Below are 12,568 nucleotides of genomic sequence, written 5' to 3'. Positions count from 1 at the left end.
TAAGTGGCCATGGTTCGTCATTGGGACTTACTATCAGAGCCAATAGCATTCAACGACCTTAATGAAGCTTGAAACCATAGAAGAAGCTTCTGGAAACAGAGTCACATAGAATGCCAGCTAACTGTACACTAAGGGGGGGCTGGTTTTTGCAAACGGGGAGGGGCATTTATTCAGCTGAAGTTTAAGACTCAATACATTCAGTAACACAAGAAAGAATACACTGAATACAGTAAAACTTCCAATAAGCGCAGTCTCCAAATAAGCGCCTGTCTCTAATAAACGCCAGGTCAAAATGTATTGTTTACTGCTATGTATTCTCTGTTGATATTAGCATATTAGTCTTACAGATCATCTGCGGCAGAAACAACAATAAATTACCATCTATCAAAGACGAATCTGGGTTTTACTGATTTATGGTGGGCTAATAATGTGGGTGGATATTTGTTCTCAGTAGACTATGATATACTCAGCTCTGTCATACCAGTGTCCAGTATGCGTCGGGTGCTTGGGCTACTAAAATAAGTGTACTGTGTAGGTTTTTACACCGTGTGGGTTGGGATCAGCATCCAATTTCAGGAAGTTTACTAGTCTAAACATTGTGACACATGTAAGGCATAACACTTCAGTATCACTGTAGCCGATCTATGCTGCATGGGCAAATCCATCATACTGCGTGTGAGACTATAACCTTGATGAGACACATTCCTAACAGATTCCTTCCACCATTCCTTCTACCCCTGCTGGTGCATCAGAGTGGAGATATGACATCTGGAGATAATGACCCCCCCCCCACCCCACCCTTCTTCTCCGCCACCCACTCCCTCACTGAATCCATGTCATTACTTGTGCTTGTTCTGACCACAAACGTGCAGGCTCAGTCACGTCTCCCAAACAGTGCTGTTGGCAGAGTTGGAGGACCATATTCTGGTGTGTCTATGCTGGGAAAGACCAAATAAGAGACTGTAAGCATAGGCAAGAGACAGGCTTTGAGCAAATAAAGGCAGAGGATGTAAAGCATTTTAAGTATTCACATTAAGTCCCAGCATTTTAATTAGGGCTTGGAAGTCTATCAATACCGTGGGTCTAATTGTTCATAGCAGCTCTAATGTACATGCTCATAATTAATTAAAACTGATTACAGTTTTGCCGGTCAATTACTATAGGAGCGAATAAAATGGAGGTGCTTTGCTCTCTCTTTCCCTTGGCCACGTTCACATGTGAACAGAACATTCCCAGCCATGGGATACCAGAGGGAAAGGTAACAAATGGTTGGCAATCTAAGAAGCATACATCGCACAGATTTGCTCAGTAAAGCAACAGAAGTGGTCTCCACATGAAGGACATATTGACAGAGTAGGGGGAATGGTATCTGAAAAATGTGTGTGCTTGTGTAGTACACAATTACTGTTCTTTGTCCTACTTCAATTACTTATTAGTGGGCTTGCTTCAGCAAGTCCAACTATAGTTCTTGAGAGTACTTATTCATATCTCTTTCCGTCATCCATCTAACTTTCTCTCATGTATCCATCTATCTGTTTAACCTTCTCTCATTTATCTAACCTTCTTTCGTTGATCTATCTATAGATCTATCTATTTAACAATCATCTATCATTTCATCCATCCATCCATCCATCCATCCATCCATCCATCCATCCATCCATCCATCCATCCATCCATCCATCCATCCATCCATCCATCCATCCATTCAACCAACCAACCAACCAACCAACCAACCAACCAACCAACCAACCAACCAACCAACCAACCAACCAACCAACCAACCAACCAACCTTTTTCTACTACCAAAATAAGACTGCAATCCCTTTTCTCCAGTTAGTTGGTTTGTTTCAGCAAGTCCAGCTTATATAGTCATATTATACTCCTTCTAGGATTTTCTCACTGCTACTCCTCCTACAACGTTTAAGCTAGACATACCAATCCAACTTTACAACGTGCAGAGAGCCTTTTGTAACTAAAACTCTTATCCTTTGGTTTAGGCCAACATTCTGTGAGCTCCATTTTTACTGCCATGGAACCTGATAAAAGCAGGACACCTGCATAACTAATTCTTAGAATGATGACACAACAATGCACTTGTCTTAACTATTGTACCAGTTCTACCCCACTAAAACCACTCTATCCTCTCTACCCACTCCACTGTCTTAGCACCCCACTGCTCTTACACTGTTGAAGCTAGGAACACAAAACCAACTTCATAATGTTCACATCTCAAAAATAGAACTATCTCACTAAACTTCCTCCACTACCAATAATTTAAACACTTTTAGCCAGCTAAGCAAGCACACAAAACAACGAAATGTGCATAGTGTATAGACAAACAGTCCAGTAAAAAAAATATATTTAACAATGTATGGCATTGTATAGTTATGATGTGAATTTCAAACAAAAAGCCATCAAAGTTCTTTGAGAGGGTGCTGTTTTGTTGGACTACTGGACTGTATTGTTTATCATAATGTGCCTGGCCATTTGGCATCACATAATCCACAGTTGTATTTTGACACCAACATGAAATGGAAATAAATAAATAATGAATCCATTACTTTGACACTCCCCTGAAAGCTGCAGCACTTCTGTTCTGCATCAACATTCTAAGCATCTGCAGGGCCAACATGACATCACCTAATCTGTCTTCTTTATATATTTATTTCCCCAGATTTTTCTGGTGGCAGCATTTGAATATTGTATGGATGGAGAGAGAAAAACAAAACATCTGGTGCGATTTCAAACTGCCACTGGATAGCTTTGGTAGACATGCTGAAAGTGTGACAGACAAACAATGCTCTACAACATGTCACTCAGCTGTGTTTACTTGAAAATGTGGTAAAAAGTTTTTACCAACTGTCAAATTACAAAATGCACAGAAGCACCAGGGGATCCTAGTTTTTTGGGTGTATGGCATTCCTTATGGGAGTCAGCATGCAAGTCTGAATTTCTTCAATGCCAAGGAGTACCAATACTCTGACAGCCAAAGAGTGCAGAGAAATGTGTCTCAATTGGTTTCACTACAGTGAATTTAATTAAACAGCTGAAAAATTACAGTCATGACGACATTCATGTTTTTTGCTTTTACCTGTCTATATCCTACTAGTTTTAACTTGACAAAAAAGTCATTGATTCATGCTGCAATAATGAGGGTGATTAATTAATTAATGACACAATTGCTTTTTATCTCAGGCGGAGGCATTTCCATGGCGCTTTCCTGCCTATTCATCTCTCTGAGTCGGGAGTCAGACGTGATATTTACGCTTTTGATTCAAACTGTGCTCTTAGATTTCAATCAATATCAGCTGCAGGTGCGGTGGAGATGAATATGGAAATTCTAAAAGTGGGTCAGAGATCATATTTCATCAGGTCCAATCATAGCAGACATATCCTTTAGCCAAGTAGGGGCTTTTCAAGCAATCTGATTCCATGATGACCTTCTCATTGGCGATCACCATTGAAGTCTGCTTGATAAAGTACTTTATTAAGCACTGTATTCATTAATGCAAGCTTTATACAAATCAGATGATTCACCACATAATTGAGAGACATGCACTTAACAGAATACTTCATTGTGGTATAGTTACTGGGTGCAAGGACTGCATTTTTTCACAAATAAAATACAGAGGCTACAATATCAGAAGAGCCACCCTTGACACATTTAATAATGTAAAGCCAAATGCCAAAGGACAACTCCAAACATGCCAGAGCTTAATTTTGTTTTCATTACTTTCGTTTGCTTGTTTTAATTAGTGGTCCTAATCTGCAATTAGCCGGGAGGTCAACTACGCTCTTACCTAAAAGCTGTAATTATTTTTTAAAGGGGAATGAGATTGTTTGGGCATGTATTTAATTATACAGTTTACCCTTGAAATGTCAGTGTCATTCACTTCATAGTCTTTTTAGAGTTCACAGATTAAACAAAAAGAAAAAAAAGTGGGAACAGTTGTAACTCATTAACATGGCAGTGGGAACAGTTGTAACTCATTAACATGGCATTATTCCTAACTGAAACTGATGAGAACACTTGAGATGTAAACTTTTACTTGAATGTTGTTTCTTTAACAGATTCTGCAGCTATCATGAATACCATCATAATCATTTTAACCGATTATGAATACTGTGACAATTATGTCTACCATTATTATTATTATTAACTACCATTTGTAATAAACTAACCCTTTCTTTCCAGTTGCAGTATTAAAAATACTATTACTATATTTGAGAATCAGCACAATGTCACTGTCAGAACATTACTATTAAGTTAATCAGCTATCAAAATATTGTGAACAGACAGGTTTCAAGAAACCATTTCCTTGAGAAGCTGGCCTTGACAATGGCACATTTCTGAGGCTCTGTGACTGAGTGACACGATCAGATTGATACCTTACAGCATCCCCTTGAGAACTGTTATGAGCTTGAGTGGACCATTTTCTCTCAGCAACATTTGAGCACATTGGCAAACGAGAACCTTTTATTTAACCGGTAAATGCTTGTTGGCACAGCAGATTTCTTTGCTTTCTTGTAGTCATTTTATCGTCCTTTCTTCCCTGAGATGTTGACGGGGTAACACCTTTATTCTAATTCCAAACCTGGCATGCCTCTACCCCCCCCAGAACTCCCCAGTGGCCGAGTCTGCTCTATGAGTATACAATGATGTGTGAGGAGAGCTTGAATGATAGATTGGGATTGGGCCCAAACTCATCTCTCTTCCCGCAGAGGCAGCGTTAAGCCAGAGTGGTTGAGAGGCAGTGAGCAGTGCCCACCAGCTGGCCCGCCCCTCAGCCTGCTGTGGTATAGCTGCTGTTCCAATGGAGAATTTCAATCCATTCATTGAGGCCTTATCTTTGTAAATTAGCCCATTTGTCACAATCCACCAAGACTCACACACGCATGTACATGTGCGCATGCATGCACACATGCACACACACACACACACACACACACACACACACACACACACACACACACACACACACACACACACACACACACACACACACACACACACAGACACAGCCACAAAACAAACTTTGTTATCAGAACTCCTCTCCTAATAAACCCTGCAGTTGACTTATGATAACATGATTCCTTAGCAGCTAGAAGTATTGGTGAGGAAAAGCAGAGAGAATATATTGGCTACGATCATGCTTTCTACTCTGCATTTACTGTAATACTGGTTTGGGTTGCAACAAGAAATACAGTAGTTTTGAATTGGCTCAGCATTTTCTATGCATCCTATAATTGCAGTCTGACAAGAATATTCATGTAAAAGTGATAATTCAGATTTCTAACTACCATCCCTCCAGTGGAAGGGAGTGTATGGAGGAATGTCCCAACACAACACATAGGCCTAGTGCTTCCAGACGTGCCACCTAGTCTACTGTACTAAGTCAAATTGTTTATGCAAGTCTCATAGTTGTTCACCTACAGTATTGGCATCAACATTATGAAGGACAGCCAAAACACAAGACCCTTACATCTGTGTGGGGCAACTGAGGCTGGAAAACTGACTCTAGAGAGCCATGTGTCAGCCATAACTCAAACAGGACATCAAGATCTCTAACAGTCAAACATTTACGACCAAGGGGAAGAGAGCGCTGAGATTTACACTCCGTGTAGACACAGCCAGCCCATTCATCCAGCCTCAACTAATTATTGCAGATGTATTTTGAATAAGTGCCTTGTCAGAATGAAATAGTCTGGGTGGTACATCACTGCAAAACCACAAAGATTCTTATTCATACCATAACAATTAGTAGTATTTCAAGCAACAGAGTAGTCTGACATACAGTTAAGTTAGGCCTATACTCTATATTTTTGTGTTGTTTTCAGTTTGCTACAACTTGCATTCTCAAAGAACAAATCACTGAAGATGGGAATTAACATTCTGAATAGAGACACTACAACATGTTTGCATCACCACCCCGACCAACAAATTCCAAAAATAGCTGGCAAGATAGTTGAAAAGTAAAGCATTTCACGATAACCGTAATCCTAAAAATTGCCTATTTTAAAAATCCTTTTTATCTGAAACTTTAATAGTATAAAGATCTCTTGAGATGAACAGAGTCTTATTCAAGAGGGACCTGGCATTTGATTCACTCCTTTGATATGGAACACTCAAGAGGCAGGGATGAATTGGTGACACTTGAATAGATCTCTATGTAAAGTTTGGATAATTTGAAATGGCCTGGCATGGCTGAGAAGTGTCTCCAACTGATTGAAAAAATTTACCAGTATCTAACCAAGGCTGACACTGTCAAGACAGGGCTGAGGCTTTCCCCATTGCAAGCGTAGGCCTTATCGTACTAAACCTTTTTTCAAAATAGTTAGGCTAATTTGACAAATCAAAGACACATCCCTGACAACAAGCCCTTGGAAAACGTTATATCTGTTCATGGCAAGGCGTTTAATCATCATGAATACTCCCTTCATTTGGTAACATAAAGACGTTTCCTGTCTTTCATCTCATGTCTCTGAAGAGCTGGAAATAATTGGCCTCTAATATTCCTCTCAAGTCCAGCTTGTTAGAGTGGGTTTCACAAAGAAATGATGGCAGCAAGACATAATTTAGAAAATACATGAACAAAAACAAGCTCAAAACAGTCTGTAACACAGATAAGTGGCAATGAAAGTATATCTGGAGGAATATGCAAGAAAGAAAAGTAGAATGGAGAGATAGCAAAACATTTTTACTTTGCATGTTTAAACGGGTAACCCTGATACATTAAGGAACTATGCCATGGTTTATGACTTTTACGATTGCATTATACACGTACAAGCACAAGAAAAATAAAAACATTTTCTGCTCCCTCCTTCCATGGATGTCTGCCTGATGAGTTCTCCCAGTGGCGTGATTCAGCACAGGGTCTCAACTGAGACAAAGAGATGAATAATAGCAGAGGAGATGAGGAAGACTTTAAAGAGGAGGGAAGAGGCATAATTGTCACACACTTTTCCTCCTCATACTTGCTGATTTCCATGTGACCATGATGACTAAGGCCAGTATCATTCATTAATGCTCCCGGTGCTCATTACTGTCTTCTCACACTTTTGAAAGACTCATTACCTGCATAATGGAACAGTCCTTATAGCAGCCAGACCTTTCCTTACCGTGAATTAATCACCCTCCGCACAGACAAAAAGGGAATTCTCTCGTTAAATATTTAGAAACTTCAAACAGACTTTCGCTCAAACTTAACTTCTGCAGCCTATTGGACTACTGTACTATAGGTGGTTCGTAGGTGTCCTACTATTGATAGACAGGCACCTGTAGTCATCAATATCACTGGAGATCATTGTACTGTGCCTCTGCAGCCCAGCTGGCCCATTAGAAGAAGGACAAGGAGATGTACTTACAGTTGACTGTGACTTTGACTGTCTTGGTGTCAGGAGAGGCAATGTCATTCAGAGCGCTGCATTCGTAGTCCCCCGCTTGGTCCCGTGTGATGCCAGTGATGTTTAGATATTCTCCACTGTCATACTTCCTTGCTAAAAATAAAAGAGGGGAAATAAACAGTTATATTTAGCTCATACAGGATGAAAGGTGTCAAGACAATTCAATATCAATACTGCCCACAACAAGATACTTCAGTGAAATTATAACACAATACAATATTTCAGATAAAACTTGTCAAATATGAAATCAAAAACCTAGAGTCATCCAACTGAAGATCAATGAGATATGACAGAATTAAGTATCTATTGAACTTTGATTAGTGCGTCCCAGAATAGCCCAGGACTAGCAGTGTATTGATCCAACCATATTGATACTGTGGCAGGAAATCAAATAATGGCCTACTAAGAGTCTGCTATTGAAACTCCTCTCCATGCAGTAAGACCTACTTACTGGAACACATTCAAGCCTACTGGCTCAATGCAAATGTCAGTACTTTATGGCTGGGTAACAGTGCCAAAGGCAATAATAGCAACCCTGACTGGCATATTGTGGAAACGCAGCCTGAGAAATTTCCTCAAGAAAACATTGCAACATCGCATCCATTTTGTGATCACATTTGGCTTTATTTACTCTGAAATGCCCACCATGAAAACCATAAATCAAAATTGTCCATTAAAAATGGTTTCGACCACACATTCAACGGTATAGTAAGTATACCTATTGTAGAGAGTTTGATGGGAGACATTTGCGATGGTTAATTCGTTCACAAGACCTGAGTCATGCATCCTTACAGTCCAAATCTTACTAATGACCGCAAAATCAGAGCCCTGGAGGCAAATGTACTCCAATTAAAAAATATTAGGCATCCACATTCACTATTGATACCTTAGTTAAAAATAATGATTCACCACATTCCGCAGTTGCATGAAAGTGAAATCAACAAGAGCGCTTTGCATGGTTATTGCTATCAATAAAAAAATCTAATCAGAGCAGTAACAATAAAACAAATGTGACTGTGAGTCTAATGAATGGCAATGGAAACACTGCAGGAAGCTGCTAGGGAGTTATTAGACAGATAACCCATCCAGAGATTCCCACACCAGAATTCATTCCCACTACAATGGTGCTCAGCGTGAAATCTATTTATATATCACTCTTTAGGAGGTGAAGGGGGAGATGTGTGTGTGTGTGTGTGTGTGTGTGTGTGTATGTGTGTGTGTGTGTGTGTGTGTGTGTATGTGTGTGTGTGTGTGTGTGTATGTGGTTGGCTCAGAGCACAGCCAAGCAAGCCCCAGTCAAACATACTGATGAGGTGGCATGGGGTCTCTGACTCAGCAACAACATCAACTCTAAACTAGATGATGCAGGGTTCAGGTGAGGCAATTGCAATCTACTGTACTGTTTCTGATGTAAGTAGGCAACTCCACCATTATGTTAAAATAATATATTTTGTTATCATGTCAGATAGCTAAATGAGGCCGAAAGGTGGAGCTGCTACGGTTGAGCTGGCCAGATACTGGCCTACTGAGGAGGTTCAGAGGGGTTGGAAGAGAGCTGTTTATCACAGAAAACCCAGACACATCCTAAGGGGTCTATTTTTGGCTGGGCGCAAAGCAAGGGTATTGTAAAACGCAAGTGTGTTGGCAATTTTAGCTGGTAAAAGTTGAGGCTGTAGTATTTTCAAATCATAATGCCAAGATTGGCAAATTACCAGTCTCACATCAGCTCGCTTGTGCTGAGGTGGGAGGGTTGGCATTATTTGAGGTGTGTCCTTAAAAACAAGCACCAAAGTGCCCGTTTCAGGCAGCACAAGCGGGGACATGTAATACCCACCAAAACCACCTCTTAGTGCAAGCGCTGCTGTTTATGAAAGCAACATTTTGAATTATGTTATGATGAAAAGTACATTTCTAGTCTACATTTAATAATGCTCTAGGCAACAAATTCATAGTTTATGTGAAAGCTTCACAAATTCTCAACATTATCGGCTCAATTTTGCAGGATGTTATGTTCATTAGGCTATTGCAAGTGCAAGCCTATTGAGATACACGGCCTGATACAGAACATGTATAAAGTCTAGATAACATTTGCCTAATTATGTCATTGCCATCGCAATTATGTGCACTGAACGACTCAGCAATCAGTAGATTTATCCCAAACTGCACAGTAACACCATAGCTCGTCATAAAATACAAGAGACAACAGAACAGTGCATTAAGGGCACTAGAGGTCAACCATATGACACTGATGATCCTACTTTGTGAAACAAACCAAAAAACTATGGTGAGCACATAATTCAACTGTATCATACGCCATAGAACACTGCTTGTAAGTGCTCAGTGTGTAAGACACAATGGGGAGGCAAGATGCAGTGTAACCACTAATGGTCTTCAAAAATCCATACATGCTGGACAAGCAATATTTTGACTTTCAATGAAATGAATATAATTTAATCTATCTGTGTTTTGAGTCTGCAGTGCAAGGCCTGCCCACTTACTCAGATGCTAACTCAAGCATGAGATCGATCTCCATAAGCAACAAAATAAATAATACAGCTGGTTGGTCTGTTATGACATCTTCCTGGTGCTACCTTCTCATGAGACTTTGTTGTACTTACAGTGACTTCCTACAGTATCTTACACACACACACACACACACACACACACACACACACACACACACACACACACACACACAGTGTACTTGATTCATCAAGACAAACACATTCAGCAACTAGAAAAATAAGTTCCTGAAGAAACGTATTCTTATTTTCGTAGTTGAAGTTAAAATATAGTTGGGACTATAGATAGTCTAATAGATAGATGGATAGATGGATGGATGGATGGATGGATGGATGGATGGATGTATGTATGTATGGATGGACAGATGGATAGATAGATAGATAGATAGATAGTGTTATGGAAAATACATTGATAGAACTATTTTCAGGTTATACACTTTCATATGACTGATACAACTTGTGTAAATACTGTGATTACATTTTCTCTTGCCACACCTCTAAAGTTCTTTAGCCGATAGCCTTGGCGGCGCCTACCATTATGTTTAAACTGTATAAAAGACAACCCTGATAATCGTCTCTTCAGACTTGTGCTGAACAGACCCCTGGATCTACGCTGAGCTGCTGTTACGCTCTTGTCTCTTGTTTGCAAGCAATAAATACCGGACTCAGATATTGTGGCTACTCAGGACTTGTTTCTTGATTCTTACCTCAGAAGAGCTGAAGTACAGAGTGGTAAATCCTAGACTTCCACCACAATAGATAGATAGATAGATAGATAGATAGATAGATAGATAGATGGATAGATAGATAGATAGATAGATAGATAGATAGATAGATAGATAGATAGATAGATAGATAGAAAGAAAGAAAGAAAGAAAGAAAGAAAGAAAGAAAGAAAGAAAGATTGATAGCTTTCATTTAAGGGTGTGCTCAGACTCAAATAATTGTTTCACAATTCGATTCGCTTGAGATTAGTCTGAATATTTAATTTGGCCAAACAAACTAAATGAAACAAACCAAACTCAGTCCATAAGTGGAGGTGGTCTCTTTTGCCAAACAAGCCACGCATGTTTCAATTCAATTTTGCTAGTTGTGAACAGCAAGCGGACTTGGTTTGTTTCCTTGTAATAAAGGAATGGATGAGTTACATAGCAACAACGCTCCACTCCGAACAGAATCTGACAGTTTTCAGTTAGGATTCTCACTCGCCCGCAGCTGATCTTGCGCTTCCACTCACCCAGAAACTCAGCCAGAAACAAATATATGGAGAGGAATTACCGGATTTATTGTCAACATTTGTTTGATAAAATGTACCTGTAAAAGCTAGATAGAAGAAAGCTCTTTGATGATGCTCTGACTGACAGACATTTCCCTGTGACAAGTTTTGTTTACTAATGATGCTATTTGAAGTATGGGCTAAACTTCCGGTTCTGAAACATCATGTCGTCTAGATACTCAAAGCTTGGGAAAGCAAAGGACCCATAGAACATTCCGAAATGCCCGGAGTTAATTAAGTCTGAACAGTCAGACATTTTCAAACAAATCGAACCAAACTAAGTGCAGTCTGAATAGGCCCCAAGTTCCAGGCAGTTACAGCAACAATGCAGCTCACAGAATGTTGGCCTAAATCAACTTTCCAGTATTTTAATGGATAGGAGTTTTTGAGTTACAAAAAGTTTAGTAGTTGAAAATGTTTAATAGGTATCGAAACCAAAACACACTAATTTAGATCTCTCTGCACGTTGTAAAGTTGGATTGGTATATCTAGCTTAAATGTTGCGGTGGGAAAAAGTTGGAAGATACATAATAATAATAGTATGATGGATAATTGAGGTCTACGTAGGTTCAGGCAAGACACTTTAAGGAGATGACAGCTGGCCCGTCAGGTGACAGACAGGCTGTCAGGTGACGGACAGCTGAACCCACCTATGAATGGAAGCAACGCATCACATGGTCATGGGACAAAGGCTTAAGAGAGCTGAGTTGCAACACTCCATCATGATTAACAGTGCTTTGCCACTGGCTATGCAAGTTTACTTTTTCGTGGTCTACCATCATCTGTTTGGGGTTCTTGTCAGCTACTTAGGTAACTGATACACTGTGAGAGTACGCTGTCGAACATTTGGTTGCATTTTTGTCCTTTGCTTGCTAACTGGGTGATCTTTTTTAGGATTGACCATTCGTAAGATTTTGCTATTAGTTTTGCCTTTTTGCCTAATGGGTGTTTATGGCGAGCACAGTTGCTGTCCCGACTGACGGGAGTGGTTCCTCGTGGATCATTGTTGCCTTACGGGTGGTGAGAACCATGCTGACTCAACCATCGATCGTCGCCATTTGGATTGCACGATTCTGCTACTATGTTGTAGCTCCCTACCCTCGCAGGAATCTGTCTGTGGTGTTGTGTTTAACTACCACCATGGAACCTTTAAATTACCCTCTCTTGAATTTGTGCGGCCTGAGAGGCGCTCGCCTGGCAAGGCTTGACTGGAGATCGCTTCAGCCATCCAGCGGAATGCCCGCGATCACCACATGGACAATGAAGTTGAACATTTGTTTTCTTTCTTGTTACTTTCCTTGTAGGCTCAGGTTGCTAGGTGGAATGGCTTAAATTCCTGTACTGCGAGAGTTGTTCTGACTCAAGC

The 12,568-nt window shown here is 40.1% G+C and overlaps 1 protein-coding gene across 1 annotated transcript in view; it reads right to left on the bottom strand.

The window, feature by feature from the left end:
- negr1 (neuronal growth regulator 1) overlaps nt 1-12,568 on the bottom strand; it is a gene marked incomplete at both ends in the record, with an annotated part of 107,469 nt that overhangs the window by 37,608 nt on the left and 57,293 nt on the right. The window contains one exon of the mRNA XM_083672573.1: nt 7,366-7,497. Coding sequence (XP_083528699.1) covers nt 7,366-7,497 — 132 coding nt within the window. The remainder of the gene's footprint in view (nt 1-7,365; nt 7,498-12,568) is intronic.

Source organism: Argentina silus (assembly GCF_951799395.1).
Source record: "Argentina silus genome assembly, chromosome: 6".
In the NCBI taxonomy this organism is placed as follows: domain Eukaryota; kingdom Metazoa; phylum Chordata; class Actinopteri; order Argentiniformes; family Argentinidae; genus Argentina; species Argentina silus.
Note: the sequence above shows the minus strand (reverse complement) of the source record. Positions and strands in the feature narration are given on the sequence as shown.